Source organism: Salvia hispanica, chromosome 5 (assembly GCF_023119035.1).
Source record: "Salvia hispanica cultivar TCC Black 2014 chromosome 5, UniMelb_Shisp_WGS_1.0, whole genome shotgun sequence".
Classification (NCBI taxonomy): domain Eukaryota; kingdom Viridiplantae; phylum Streptophyta; class Magnoliopsida; order Lamiales; family Lamiaceae; genus Salvia; species Salvia hispanica.
In genome coordinates, this window is record NC_062969.1 from 11,237,635 (window position 1) to 11,254,207 (window position 16,573).

Here is a 16,573-nt window from a genome sequence, read left to right on the forward strand (position 1 = left end):
ATATAGTTGTGATCAATGTCGAACCCTTCTTAAAGACCGAACTAGAGACCAAATTTGGGCCACTCATTTTTCTTAATCTTATGGTTATGAATAATTTAGAATTTATTTAATATTTTATAAAATAAAAAGTTTTTTAATTTATTTTTAAAATTTTTTTTTAAAATTTAAAAAAATATAATTTTTTTAAATTTTTTTTTAAAAAAATTATATTTTTTTAAAAAAATTATAGAAAAATTTTTTTAATTATTTTTTAGAATTTTTTTTTATTCATAAAAACTTGCTGGAGTAAATAATGAACTATATTCACTATATAATGAACTAAATGAATGTATGTTATGAAGTAATTTTTCGCATTCATTATATACTGAATTTACTTCAACTGAAAGATAATTATGGCATAACACATTATGAAGTAATAAAATAATAAAATGAAGTAATAAACTAATGAAATGAAGTAGTAAACTAATGAAATGAAGTAATAACATAATTGAATGAAGTAATAAACTAACGGAATGAAGTAATAGCATGACTGAATGAAGTAATAAACTAACGGAATGAAGTACTAAACTAATAGAATGAAGTAATAACATGATTGAATAAAGTGATAAACTAACGGAATGAAGTAATAACCCTAAACCCAACTGAAAGATAATTATGTCATAACACATTATGAAGTAATAAACTAATGGAATGAAGTAATAAAATGACTGAATGAAGTAATAAACTACTCCCTTCGTCCCGCCTAAGATGACACGTTTTCCTTTTTAGTTTGTCCCAACTAAGATGACACATTTCCTTTTTTGGTAACTCTCTCTCTCCAATTAATACATTCAACCACTTTTTCTCACTCCTATTAAAATATTCATCTTTATTTATCTCTCTACTTTAATACTTACACCCACCTTCTCTTTCCTCAATTAAACACTTTAACCAATAACTCCTAAAACTCCGTGCCGGCTAAGCAATGTGTCATCTTAGCCGGGACAGAGGGAGTAACAAAATGAAGTAATAACATGAATAAATGAAGTAATTAACTAATGGAATGAAGTAATAGCACGACTGAATGAAGTAATAAGCTCATAACAATAACATGACTGAATGAAGTAATAAACTAACGGAATGAAGTAATAACCCTAAACCCAACTGAAAGATAATTATGTCATAACACATTATGAAGTAATAAACTAATGGAATGAAGTAATAGCATGACTGAATGAAGTAATAAACTAACGGAATGAAGTAACAAACTAATAGAATGAAGTAATAGCATTAATAAATGAAGTAATAAACTAACGGAATGAAGTAATAAGTTCATAACATACATTCATTTAGTTCATTTTATAGTGAATATAGTTCATTATTTACTCCATCAAGTTTTTATCGAATAAAAAAAAATTTAAAAAAATTTTAGAAAAAATTAAAAAAAATTTTAAAATAAAAAAAACGTTTTTATTTAATAAAATATTAAATTAATTGTAAATTAATCATAACCATAAGATTAAGAAAAATGAGTGGCCCTAATTTGGTCTCTAGTTCGGTCTTTAAGAGTGGATTTGTGGTTAATAGGATTGTGCTAAAATGACAACACCATTTAATATAACACCATACCACCATTAGGGGCCCTAGGATCTGGAAATCCGACCGTTGCTAAGCTGCCATGTGGCAGCTCTTTTTTTTTTGTTTAATCAAATTAAAAGGCTGAAGGGCAAATTGGGAAATCTCTTTATAATTTGATACAGAAACAGATTCACGCTACCCTTCTTTCCTTCCATTCTCAAAGATTTTCGTTTCTGGATTTGTCGCTAGATTTCTTCAAATTTTTCAACCAATTTCGATTTTGATTCACGATTCTGCAATATCTATCGCCAAATTTCACCCAGCATGTTTAATCCAGTTTGAGTTCATCTCAATTTGACCAATTCAATGACACGAGCTGTGCGATTCATCTCAGTTTTTTCAACCAATTTCGATTTTGATTCACGATTCTGCAATATCTATCGCCAAATTTCACCCAGCATGTTTAATCCAGTTTGAGTTCATCTCAATTTGACCAATTCAATGACACGAGCTGTGCGATTCATCTCAGTTTGATCTCTGCAATCGATTCATCTCAATTGCAATCACACCACATGTGCAATCGTTATTTCTGCAATCCATTCCATAAATTCGTTCAAATATGGGTGAATCAATTATCGATTTTGATCTGGATGTTTTTCCAGCAGGTGGATTTCGTCATTACCTCAATTCTCGATCAATTTTTCATGTGTTTTCTGTCGCACTATGGATTATTGTCATATTTAGTGATGGATTGTTTGCCAATTTTGTCAGATTGAAGAGTATTTTGTGATTTTGATTGTAGGGAAAGTTTTTGTTGAATGTTGCTTTGTTTCTGATTCTGTTTTGTATGATTTGCTGTTTTACGTATTACATCTTGTTGTTTTGTTATATGGTTGCATAGTTTGTTCTATTTGTTGTTTCTGATTGTGTTTTGTTATATTTTAATTGCCTAGTTATGTTTTGTTATATTCTGATTATGTAGTACTAATTGTTCTGTTTGCTCATTCTGATTCTGTTTAATAGTTTTAGTAATTGCTGTCATATTGCTGTCAGATTTTCGTATGCAATAATTGCTGGTTTATGTGTATCACATTGCTGTTCACCTTATCGTTTATTGCAGTCAATTGTATCTGAACTAATTTGCCTCATGTTTTATCTTTTTATCCAGTTGCATGTGTGCCAGCATGCCCCGACGAACTCCGTCCTTATGTTGGTAAGAAATTCCATTCATTAGATGAGGGTATTGCCTTTTATGAAGCTTATGGTCGTGAAACTGGTTTTGATGTGCGTAAACGTGGAATCAAATCTACTAGAGATGTTGTTACGTGGCAATATCTTGTTTGTAACAGAGAGGGATTGAAGGTGGGGATTGAAATGGATGAGATGCATGCACAAGAGGGTTTTATAACCAAACGTAGACGCACATCCAAAAGGTGTGAATGTAGGGCGCGAATATCACTCAAGTATGTATTTGAGGCTGGATTTTTGGGGTATGTTGTTCAAGAATTTGTGGAAGTTCACAATCATAGTATGATTGAACTTCCGTTTAGACGTTACATGCATATTAACCGTAGGTTGGGTGAAGTACACAGGCGATTCATATGGGACTGCACGAAAGCCAATATTGGACCCACCATGACATTCAAATTCTTGAATGAGTTCTTGGGCGGCTATGACACTGTTGGAATCACCGTGGCAGAACTTAGGAATTATGTCCAAGGTCTGAAAACTTATGTCGAAGGTTCTGATGCACAAATGTTGTTAGATGAAATGGCGAGGAAAAAGAAGGCATGTCCTGATTTCACATATCACTATCAGCTTGGGAGTTCAAAAGAGTTGAAAGCGCTTTTCTGGTGCGATGCAATATCTAAGCGGAATTATCAACTGTATGGTGATGTTGTCTCCTTCGACTCCACATACAATACCAATAGGTAATGCCTTGTTCGTTTATATATAAATTCTGCATTCCATGTGTTAGGTTTCTGTTTGGATAACATTGTAGATTAGGACTCTAATATTTGCAGTCTATTGTGTATTATATTGCAGTTTTTGGACTCTAATATTGCAGTCTACCATTTACATGTATGAAACAGGTATTGCATGATATTTTCACCCTTCACGGGCAAGGACAACCATGGAAAGCCAGTCACATTTGGAGCTGCACTCTTATCCAATGAGACCACAGAATCTTATTCTTGGCTCTTCAAGCACTTTTTGGAATCCATGGGTCAAGCTCCTAAGATGATTGTTACCGACCAAGATAGAGGTATGAGAGCAGCTATTCGTGATGTTTTGGTGGATACAAAGCATAGATGGTGCATGTGGCACATTATGCTTAAACTTACCGACAAAATTCCAAGGAGATGTCTAGAAAATGAAGAGTTGAAAAAAGAGATTAGTGCTTGTGTGTGGTCTGAGGTACTAGAGCCGGAAGAGTTTGAAGATTCATGGATGGGGATAATGGAGCGTTATGAGCTTCTTCATGTCGAGTGGTTTGTAACAATGTTTGACGATAGAGAGATGTGGGTCCCTGCCTATTTTAGAGACTTTCCCATGGGGTCTCTTATTAGGACGACGTCTGTTTCCGAGTCTGAGAATAGCTTTTATAAAACATTCACCAGACCTCGCTCCAATCTAGTTGAGTTCATCATGAATTTTGATCATGCCTTGGCTGCACAGAGAAATTCTAGCTCGAAGTTAGATTATATGGATTCAACTATTATACCACCGTTCTCCAGTCAGTTGGTATTAGAAAAGCATGCTGCAACAAAGTACACTGATCACATGTTCAAGAGAGTGCAACGTGAGATAGTGGACGCATTGCACCATTGTAGCACTGATGGTTTGTTGAAAGATGATGTGTTAGAGATCTCCACAATAAAGGACAAGTATAGTAAATCTTGGGTTGTTACCTACACGACCAGTGAGGATTCGTATTCCTGTTCTTGCAAATTGTTTGGGAGAGAGGGAATTCTTTGTAGTCATATATTTTTGGTTTTCAAGAACAGGTTTTTGAAGGTTATACCTGATAAGTACTTCCATGTGAGGTGGTTGAAGACTGCCTTAGCTGATGCTATTCGTGGACCAGCTCGATGTTTGACAGATCCTGAACTTTTATCAGATCCAAACCAACAGTCAAAGAATAAAGTTGCTGACATATTTTTCAGTTACATGAAAAAATTTGATGCTGATAGTGCCATCATTGATTTGTTTTCAGCTGGAATTGATGAGCTTGGGAAGAGTCTTATGACAAGAATCCATGAACCATCTTCAGGAGACAAGGATAAGCCAGTTAAAGATTTCTATTTTGCTGAAAAGCCAGCTGTGGTTAGAGTACAGCCACCATCAGTTGTGTCCACCAAAGGTTCGAAAAGTGATTCCAAAAGTCGTTTGGTGTCCGCGAAGGAAAAGGCTATAAAGTTGAACAACAAACCATTGCGTCAGTGTAAAAAATGTGGCGAATTTGGTCACCATGACTCTAGGAACTGTGGTCGACAAAAGGGAAAATAAAATTGTTAGTTCATTTTTACATTATCAGGTTGCAGTCTTATACAGAAGATATTGCAGTATTAGGGTAGATATATTGCAGTCTAATGAAACGATTGCAGACACACTATTTTCTTCTTTCTATTCCTTCATTACTATTAATTTTATACTATTGTTCCCAAGTTGCCTTTTATTCCATTAAATAGTCTAACTTCAATCTTTTTTAATTACAAAATTTTACAGTACTATATTGCAGTCTTATTCAATGCATATTGCTGTGTTACCACAGCAATGTTGCAGTTTACATATTATTGTTACAATTGTTCTTTCTGATGTAGTTTAATAGAACGAGAGTATAGCTAGGTGGTACACAACCTTAAAGTTAGTATTCTCTACAACCAAAGCATAATTAGCTTTAAAGAAATGTTCACTCAAATTCCATTAATTTCATTCACTAGATGATTCTTTTAAGTTTCTTTTATGCAAAGTCATGACATTTACACTGCAATAATTTCCCAATAGAACTCCCTGCTCTAACTGAATCTCAGATTTCAAATCAAAATAGGTCCTAAACACTTTGTTACACCCAGAAACTAATATGATCTGTATTTAATCTGAAGCATGCAAGCATATTATGAGTAACTGCCATCAAAACAATTATGGATAAAAAGTCAAACCAAATTAAGTCAGTTACATTGTCTACCCCAAAATAAAACTATAAAACTAAATGTTTCAGCACAAGTTCATTCAAACATCCAAGACTTCATGGCAAACATCCAAGACTTCATTGTTGCAGCAGCCTTAGGCCCTATTTTCATTGTGAGGCACGCCAAGATGGTTTGTTCTTGTACTCCGCTACCATATTCTCCACATCAATCGGTCTTGTCTTTTTTGCCTCTGTATACTGATGTGAGGCAAGTCTTGACACACACCTAAAGGCCCTATTGTTGTTGTTATACAGCATTGCTGTACAATATTTGGCTCGAAGAAGCTGCAGAGGCCTTGATTGTTTGTTTGTCAGATCACATTTCCAGTCAGTGACCTTCATGCCCATATAAGTCTCCATATGGCGCATTGCATACAAGCCACAATCTGTAGTGTCTTCTTTAGCACTCCATTTCATTTCTAGAACCTTCACAGTTGCTTTTTGGAGCATGCGACCGTAGCTAGCACAACCATACTTTTCCAGAGTGTAGACAAAGAAATCTATCTGCAATTTATTAAATAAGCATTGTCAAGCTGATGATATTTGCATATTTATATACTGTATATTGCAGAATAACATATATAACATTGCTTGCTTACCAGCCTATAGACTTGGTCGCCATATCTAACCCCACCATCAGCTTCTTCTGATCTAACATTATCTATCACGCAGATTGTTGCTTTCAAGAAATCAAAACAAACCACATAGTAGTGGTCGTTTGCATATATAGGGAAAAAAACCTGGTGCATAATAATGAGCATATTTAATTGCATTCCACTAAGAAACATATTGTAGTTCAATGTATTGATAGTTTATTACCAGACTGTAATTTTCCCATTTGAAGTTTTGGATATACTTCAGCTCATCAATGATTCTTTCATGAAAGACCTCCTTTGTCTGATCATTGCTCCAATCAGTGTTTGGGTCCACAACTGTACCACTCTGCAGCCAAAGAAAATAAGAATTAGGACAACCATACGAGAAGTCTAATATGCATTAAGTGTTTGAGACATACGGAGGTGAAAGTAGACAGAAACAATCTGCTGGGTGATGTACGGGACTTGAAAGTTTCATTCAAATTTAAGTAACAACTCCACCCATCTATGACTGCAACATGGATCCTTGCATATGGCAGCATTGACATTAGTTGAGCATGAGTAATTTTGAAGTTGTTGATGTTGAATACAATCAGCTCCCTGTTACAAAATGTAGGATGTTATCATTCTGTACAATTATTGAATAAATACTTGGTATTAAAAACAATTTTATACGAAAACGTACGTGGCATTGATTTCAGTACTCATCATCCAAAAATACAGTTCCCTCTCATCCCCCGTCAGTTTGTTTGACATTGTAACTGCACGCACAGCATAAGGAGATTTGATCGCATCACTTACTTTATGTTTTGTCTTGTTACGGGTGTAGATTGTTTTTTGTCCCTGTTGGAAATTACAGCAAACAATATTACAATTATTAAACTTAAGAATGCATAGTATAATTTGGCAAGATGCATTATATACATGTTCCTCCTTTTCTTTGGAAGGATCATTCACATTTGATGCAGCATCAGCCTTTTGCGTGTCCTTTGAAGCTGCAGTTTTCACTCCTTGTGGAGGCTTCAAAGGTTCTTCACAGACATTCTACAATAGCCACAAACACAAATGCATTATAATGTGAAATATATAATATACTAATCTGCAACAATTCAAACTGTGTTATGCAATGTATATCATACCTCTGCAGGAGCCGATGTACTATCAGTTTTATCCTTTGAAGGCTCATTTGTTGCAGCAGCTGCAGCTGGGCTCGATGGGCACGTAGCCTGTGAAGGCTCCTTCCTTGCTTCAGTTGCATCACCCATCTTTTCCTTTCCACGACTTTGATCTGCAACAGGTGATTTCTCACCTCTCGACTGGCCACCTTGTGCTTGCACATTCTGCATATCCATAAAACCATCATTATGAACAATCTCCAATTGCAAAAGTGTAGTGAAATTTCAAATACAATATATATAAACCACATATTGTTATCAATAAGAAAAACTTACTTGACTGTCATCACCATCAAACAGATTCCAATTAGGCATATAATTTTCCAATTCAATTTTTTTATCTAGAGCACTCATCATTTTTTCGATTGCTGCCAGCCAGTCAGGATTCTGCAGATCCTCGTCATCCAAATTTTGAGCAAGTGTTTCAACTTGATCTTTTGTTTTCATCCGTCTCTTCTCTCTCTTTCCATTAGTCAGCATTATCAACCCCGCTGCAGATGCTACCTTAAAACTATTCATTTCACGTATGTGCTCTGGTGGTGCATGTAACGTAGCAGCAAACTTGAATATTCCATCAGCCAAAAGATTTCCAGCACGATAGACATCAGCAGTAAATTTCCTTGCTTCTATTTCCTCGTTGTGTTGCTGCTTTGTTTCTGCTGAAGTTGAAGGACCGGCCATATCATTCACCTCATCCAAGATTTGTTGCTCTTGCGCTCGGATTAATGCTTTGTCATCATCAACAAGTTGTTGTGGCATTCTGTCATCATAGTAACCCAGCCCAAATCCACCAGCATTGATCTCTAGGGCTTCTCTTGCTTTTAACGCCTCCAACTCCCACATGTTAATTGATGGGAAACGTCGTTCAACTGTTCTTCTTCCTACTATCATCCTGTCCACATAACATCCCTGACATACAGAAGCATAAAAAACTTTAGTATATGCATTTTTAAAAAAAAAATTTTTAAGAAAGTTACACTTACAATAAGGAAAACTATTGGACCAGTGTAGTATCTGCTAGAGGAGTTCAGCCATCTGTTATGCACATCTAACAGAACATTGATGACGTATTCACACCAATTGTATTCATGGATGATTGACAAATCATCCAAGATATGTAGGATCTTTGGGATAACAGGTCCATCTGCTGGGGTCTCTATAAAACAGTATTCCATGAGCACCAAGAACAGTCTCTTGAATTGGTCACCACCATCTACCTCATTCAACATCAGGATGGCAATGTCATCAACATATATATTTTTCCTTGGTTTTTTAAGAGACTTTGCAACGGCTTCCATCCACGACAAATCATGCTTCCGGAGTTTCCGTTCAATACGATTTTTTCCTTTAGGAAGGCCAAGCGTCAGATGCACATCAACTTCGTCGATGTGCCTGCATTCTGTCCCTGGCCCTCCTATAGGTAACCCACAAGCAATGGGATTGAAGTATGATGCAACCCAGAATCCCAGTTTTGGAGGTATGAAATTTAACTTGAAATTCAGAAGTGCCCCAAACCCCAGGTCAATTATATCCCTTTTTTGCTTTCCATTTAGATACTCCATGGTATTTCCAAATATTTCTGGCTTTAATCTGAATAGCAGGGCATTCACACCCTTGTTTAATCTTATCAAAACTACAAAAAAAAAAAAAAAAAAAAAATTCAATACTACATTATTATAAATGATGGACTGCAATATAGAACAACAAATACTGCAAGATGATGATGCATTATTCTAAATGATGCACTGCAATATATAACAAGCAATACAACAATATATACCATTAAATAAAGCAATATAGCATGCAAAACAGCAAGATGATGCATTATCCTAAATGGTGCACTGCAATCTATAACAAACAAGACTGCATTATTTTAAATGTTGCACTGCAATGTATAAGAAGTAACACAACAATATGACATAAATTATCTTATTTGTTGGTCCCTCATTTTAACTAGTAGAATGATAAGTATCTAATCATGTCATGATTTAGGTATGAATTATCAATAATTGCTATAACTAATATCACTTGAAACAAAATTTAAAATTAGCAAAAGTTCATTTAATCTATACAGTAAACACTGTTATCTATTTTGTTACTTGCACTAACTCATATATAGACTAATTTTGTCAGACAAAGATCTGTCATATAATCCAAATCAATTGTGTAAATATGGAAAACTGCAAGATCATGATGCAGTATTCTAAATGGACTACTGCAATATATATCAAATAAGACTGCATTATTATAAATGACCCACTGCAATATATAACAAGTAATACTGCAAGATTTTTCACAATACCTTCACCTCCAGGTCCTCTTATTTCTTCATTCGTGTTTATTCTCGTGCTTGTTTCAGTTTCCACTTCTTCCTCATTCATATTTTCATGATTAGGTCTAGTTTCACTTGTATCCCCTCTAGATTCTTCCTCTTCTATCTGTGATTTTGTTCTTTTTCTTGCCATTTTAATTTGTCTTTACACTGCATTAAACCAATAACATACAAATCATCCACAAAATGAATCATGCAGTAACATAACCCCTTTTATACATTAATACAAGCAAATCACTAACTAAGCAAATCACCAAATCAGCAATTCACTTCGAGTACAACAATACTTAATCCAATAGATAAAAAATCACAATAGTCCGTCACAATGTGTTAAAAAACCCTTATACATGAAGCAAATAGCTATAAAATTTTGAAAATCACCAAAAACAGACTAAAACCTCAGATCGAAACATTAAACAAGGCATCAATTGAATGAATAATACACATACATAAATCTGCATTCACAACAAAGTAACATTCTGGAAACCTATTTCGTTCAACCCTAAATGGAATCCAATTAACATACCTTGTGAACTGTTTTCACCGTTTACTTGTTGTAGGCGTTCGGAATTCCAGAAATTAGCCCTAAATCGCGCGATTCACGGTGTAGTCGTGGCTGGAAATTGAAGTTACACGGTGTAGAGGCGGAGGCGGTGGGATTTATAGGTGGAGGCGACGGGATTTAGAGTTGGAGGCGGCGGGATCTAGAGGTGGAGGCGGCGGGATGAGATTTTGATCGGAGATTTGGAGATTCGGCGATCTAGAGGTGCAGTCGGGGAGAGAGAGAAGAGTTGGGGAGAGAGAGAGAGGCGAATTTGGAGAATGAAGGCGAATTTGGGGGTAACCCTAATTTGAATCTGATTGAAATGACTAAAATGACCCGGACTGCAATTCGGTATACACTAGACAGCAATCTCAATTCTGTTCACGAAATTAAATCTTGAGCGTTGGATTTCCGGATCTAAGGGTGGATATTGGTGGTATGATGTTATTTTAACTATAGTGGCACCCTAGTGCACCCCTATATATATATATATATATAGGGGTGCATTATAATGATAACCCCAATTTGTGTGATAACCCTATAACTAAATCTCCACCACACATTTTTAAAATATGTGGTCTAGATTTAATCTAACAAAACTATCATTTTATCAAATAAAACTATCATTTTCGGATATATTAAGGGCAAAATTGTCATTTCGTTTTAAAATTTGGTGGGAAAGAAGGAAACTTGACTCAAACGTTCCATTCGATTTCTCACACACTCAAACCCTGCATCAATTTCTCTCACAATCAAACCCTCTGAATCGCGTTTCAAAGCCTTCGAATCGAAGGAAAAATCATCCGATTCTGGAAAATGTCGAAGGAAAACGATCAAGCATCATCGAAGAAAGGTTGGATGAAGTTTATTACTTATTTCACTTTTGATTTTGCTCAATTTATCATTTTGCTGGAGATTTTCTCGATTTTTTTAGATTCTGTAGTTTTTTAGTGTAGATATTTCTTATATTTATACAATATCATTCATGCATAACAATATTGAGAACAATCTATATATTTAGATTTACATTTTGTTGTGTGTGCTGCTGGTGTGTGTTTTTCTGTGTTTGTGTGTGTGTTTTGCTTGGTTTATGTGTTGTTTTGCTGTGTGTGTGTGTTGCTATGTGTTTGGATGATCTGTTTAAATGTAGAAATTGTGCTTTTGCTTGATAAAATGATACTTTGGGTGCATAAAATGATAGTTTCTAAAAATGATAAAATGATACTTTGTGAATAGTGTTTTGTTCTACTTAAGTGACAAGTTATGCCCTCTCTGCTTTTTTGAACTCATTGAAATTTAGAAAATGATAGTTTCAGAAGATAAAATGATAATTGCCCTTGATAAAATGATAGTTTCAGAAGATAAAATGATAGTTTCATGTGATAAAATGATAGTTGATAAAATGATAATTGTCCTTGATAAAATGATAGTTTCAGAAGATAAAATGATAGTTTCATGGGATAAAATGATAGTTTCATGGGATAATATGATACTTTATGTTTGTGTGTGTGTGTGTCCTGAGGCTACTGCTGCTGTGTTGGTGTGTGTTGTTGTGTGTGTGTGTGTTGCTATGTGTTTGGATGATCTGTTTAAATTTAGAAATTGTGCTTTTGCTTGATAAAATGATACTTTGGGTGTATAAAATGATAGTTTCTGAAAATGATAAAATGATAATTTGTGAATACTTTGACTTTATATAATTACATAAACTGTTTAACACACTGAAATCTTTTGTTTATTAGATAAGAACATTCATGATGTTGAATTCTTCTTTCTAGATTTTTCTGCTTCCTGAATATTTTGGTGCTTATTGCTTCCGCAGCCTTCGAAGAGTCCTGCGGCTCAAACGAGAAAGAAGTCCGCCACAAAGCGGAAGAAAACAGAAGCTGTTGTCGCTGACAGTGAACAGCCAGCGCCTGCTGTTAATGGCGCCCAGGAAGATGCCGCCCAACAGGCATGAAGTGCGTAGATGGTGAAGCCAAGCGCGAGCATGATAGGATCTCTAACTGAAACTCAGCGCTTGTTTTAATTACCATACTTCAGCATAGATTCTGTTGGTAGACATTTACTTCAGCATAGATTCTAGTTCAATTTGAACTAGATTAGACTTTTCATTTGTAGGTCTGTGCAATGTGAAGAGAACTCTTCTGTATTGTTCAATTGAAATTATTTTGGAAGCCCTCTTCAAAGATTGTCATAGAAGTTTCCTTGTAGATGTAAACCGTTGTAGAAACTCTGTTCCAAGGTTGCTCATTTTATCAGCCAAAAAGTATCATTTTATTAGTAAGAAGTATCATTTTATCAACTACTATGACTATCATTTTATCAACTATGACTATCATTTTATCAGCCAAAAGTATCATTTTATCAGCCAAAAGTATCATTTTATCACCTATGACTATCATTTTATCAGCTATGACACGCCTGAAAAGTATCATTTTATCAGCCAAAAGTATCATTTTATCAGATATAACTATCATTTTATTAGCCAAAAGTATCATTTTATCAGCTATGACTATCATTTTATCAGCCAAAAGTATCATTTTATCACCTAGGACTATCATTTTATCAGCTATGACACGTCTGAAAAGTATCATTTTATCAGCTATGACTATCATTTTATCAACCCAAAGTATCATTTTATCATAGTATCATTTTATCCGACAAAACTATCATGTTATGCAGTAAACCTAATATTTATAAGCCAAAAGTATCATTTTAACACATAATCGACAATACATAATATAATCAAATAAGAATTTCAGTACATCAGAAACATAAACCAATCGACAACTAATATTAATCTAAAATCAAATTCAATACATGAATATGAACACAATCAATAATGATTGTTACCTTCGTTATTTGCTACAGATTCCATCGAAGCAAATTTTCACAGCAATTGAAGAGGTAATCAATGAAAATAAGAACACAAAATTCAAAACATCTTCCCGATCACAATTATGCGAGAAATATGGAAACAAAATCTGGAGACTACGGAATAATGAACAAATCGAAGAAAATCTGGAGATGTTGAAATAAAATAGGCGAGAAATATGGAAGATGAAGATGAGAGAATCGATCTGTTAATTGTGAAGATGAAGATGAAGATGAAGATGAAGATGAAGGTGAGAGAATTGAGTTCAAACAGAATGAAAGCGTGAATCGCACGTTTAGAGTAAAATTCAGAAATTAAATGAGGAAATTACATTTTTACCCCTCTGCGCCTTTTTATGAAGTAAATCTAAGTTTGAATCTCAACCACAAGATTATCAAATATATGTGGTCCAGATTTGGTTATAGAGTTATTATGTGATTTGGGGGTTATGATATGATCACATTTTTTTATATATATATATATATATATATATATAAAAGTGTGACTTATAATTCACTAATTTATTCAACTTATTTTTCTTTATTTTTCTTAAAATTCGTGATCATACTAAATGTGACACTTAATATGGGATGGAAGTTAGTACTTTTTAAGGGCAATAGCGTACTTATTAGAAAATGGAAATTTGTGTCAATGAATTTCTATCTAGTCACCGGAGAGCTAGTGGACGTATTACCAAATGATGCAATCATGACCTCGGAATCTTCAAATTTTACCATTAGTGACTTACTTTTTGCATAAGAACGGAAATTTGTTCATTAACGAAGATTAGCCCAATATATTATTTTCTTTTGATGTTCCTTCTTTTATTGTCAATTGCGTGTAATTTGAGCCTACGACGTCGACACTTCAATTTTATAGAAGGCACGAGATGCAAAAATATTTTAGTAAAAAGTATACTCCTAAACCACCATAGCCACTTTTATTTAAGTTTAGTACCTATATTTTGTGTCGGGCTAGTCCTTGATCAGTTGCTTGTTCATTGTTAAGTTCAGATTAATTAGTTTTCAATCCTAACCTATTCTCGTAACTTAAAAAAATGAAAGAGTTTACCTTGCATTTTCGGTCCTATGTGATATGTGTACATAAGTGATTTAATTATTCAATCTATTGTTATGTGTGTACATATATGTGATTTAATTCTTCAATCTATTGCTAAATACGAGATCATAATAATTAATAAACATGTAAACGTAAATTAAAATTGACGTTGTCAAACATTCAATCAGGGATGGAACTACCATGGGCCAAGCTGTTGCTCCAGTGGAGGCTTGGCCGCCGGCGGTCCTGGTAACTTCACTGTGGCCTCCCCTGCATATGTCTCTTTTACATTGTTTACAGAAATGACCGAGGGAAGTTGGAAAGGGGAAGAAGACGATAGGAAAAAAGGGGAAATAATTAGAGAGTAATTATCATTAAATTCATTATAATTCCTTATATAGAAGTATAACCGAATTTGCAATTTTTTTTTTTTGGAATATTATAGCTAATGCTAATTTTCTTGCATTTATAGTTTAATTACATGGGTTTCTGTTTAACAAAATGTTTTGCATTTCTGTAGTCATTTACATAATATTTCTTTTTTCAAATCGTAGTTAATTTATTTGAAAGTAGAGTATTAGATCTAGAATTATAAAATATATTGGAATGCATATTTAACTTTTTTTTTTCTTTATTTTAGTAAAACATTATCTTTTTAAACATTATCAAAATACGACATGTTGTGGGATTTAATATTCTAAGTTCAAATGTTATGAGACTCGCCAATTTTTTAACTAAAATTTTGTAATTTGAATGACTATTATCTCATATAAAAAATATATTAAATTTTGTATTTGAAATTTATTATGTATTGTGTTTTCATTATTTTATAAATTTATAAAATAAATAAAGGTGTTTAATATATTGAAATAGTATTAATTTAAATATATATTTATTTATTATACGCAATTACAAATAGTTTTTTATGTGTAATTTTAGCACCAGCTTATTTATATTTCCAGTTCCGTCCTTGCATTCAATAATACATGTACCACAACGTGAACTAACGAAAAAATGTGTATATATTATTTCAGCTAGGAACTGTTTGTTCAAATATGAAACAATTGTTATTACCATTATGGGTAATTGGCTTAATCTTAGTAAATTGGGTACCCGATCCCGAATAAGCCAAAAACTGGTTGATATGGGCTCTAATTAGGCCATTTTGTAAACCATGGCCTGGCCTGGCCCGGCACAGGACCATCTTTAGCCCAGCCTAGGCCTAGGCTTAGGCCCGTCAGACACCCAACTTATATAATTAGTTTTTTTTTAAATGTAATTAGGTAATTAACCATTCATAATACTTTCTCCATCCTAATTCAATTGAGTCAAAACTTTTGGGCACATAGATTAATAAATTGTGTTAAAAAATACTCCCTCCGTCCCACATTTGGAGTCACTTATTGTTATGGTTCGGGTTTTAAGAAAGAGTTGAAGTGTGTAATAAATGAAGTAAGATGGTGGAGTGTGTAATAAATGAAGTGAGATGGTAGAATGTGTAATAAATGAAGTGAGATGATAGAGTTGGTTAAAGGTGGGTCCGGTCCCTTTTGACTTTTGATTTTTGTTTTTGTTTATTTTAATGTAGATAATGGCATTTTGATGTAATTTTGATGAAGAATGAGGTAAAATTGTATGACGAAATATGGAAAATTCTAAAAGCGACTCTTAAACTGAGACGGACTTTTATGGCAAAAAATGACTCTTAATCTGGGATGGAGGGATTATGAAAGAGGAATAAAGTAGGAAATATAAAGAGAGAGTATAGTAGGTGATAGATAAAGTAGGTAACAAATTAATAAAAGCCTAGTCCGCCTTATGAATGGGCTCGGGCTGGGCTGGGCCTCTATATTGGTGGGTGTTGGCCGGCCCGACCCACTTGACAACTCTAGGTGTGAGATGGTGAGAGGTCGACTGCCGAGAGGGGGCTGGCCGGCTGGGAGAGGGCCGACTGCCGAGAGTCAAAGGGACTGGGGAATTTGAGCCTTCTTTGCTAGTACTACATGTTTAGTTTCATCCGACACTAATAAGTGCAAAATCATCCGACACTAATAGTGCACCAAACTGTTCCATGGGTTTTGAAATGGCCGCTGCTCTCAACCTCTCTCTTCTTTTTAGTGTTATTGTTCCACATGCCACGGCTGAAGCTTCTGTTCATTCGACAATAAATTTGTAAACCTGCCCGATTCGTGTTGCATGCACATATGTTAAGTTCATAAAAAAAATGCAAATCAATTTTT

At 34.3% G+C, this 16,573-nt stretch overlaps 1 protein-coding gene across 1 annotated transcript; it reads left to right on the forward strand.

Annotated features, from left to right (window-relative positions):
• Positions 1–2,176: 2,176 nt before the first annotated feature.
• LOC125189413 (protein FAR1-RELATED SEQUENCE 5-like) lies at positions 2,177–5,067 on the forward strand. Its single transcript, XM_048086693.1, has 3 exons — positions 2,177–2,222; positions 2,726–3,488; positions 3,651–5,067. Exons 1-3 carry the CDS (start codon positions 2,177–2,179, stop codon positions 5,065–5,067), a joined length of 2,226 nt encoding a protein of 741 aa, XP_047942650.1.
• Positions 5,068–16,573: the final 11,506 nt, after the last annotated feature.

What these genes read in the sequence shown, in the direction of transcription:
- LOC125189413 (XM_048086693.1), top strand. Translation starts at nt 2,177, where the DNA reads ATGGGTGAATCAATTATCGATTTTGATCTGGATGTTTTTCCAGCAG. An exon ending in TCTGGATGTTTTTCCAGCAG is followed by an intron (nt 2,223 to 2,725) that starts GTGGATTTCGTC and finishes CTTTTTATCCAG; the next exon opens with TTGCATGTGTGCCAGCATGC. An exon ending in TCCACATACAATACCAATAG is followed by an intron (nt 3,489 to 3,650) that starts GTAATGCCTTGT and finishes TGTATGAAACAG; the next exon opens with GTATTGCATGATATTTTCAC.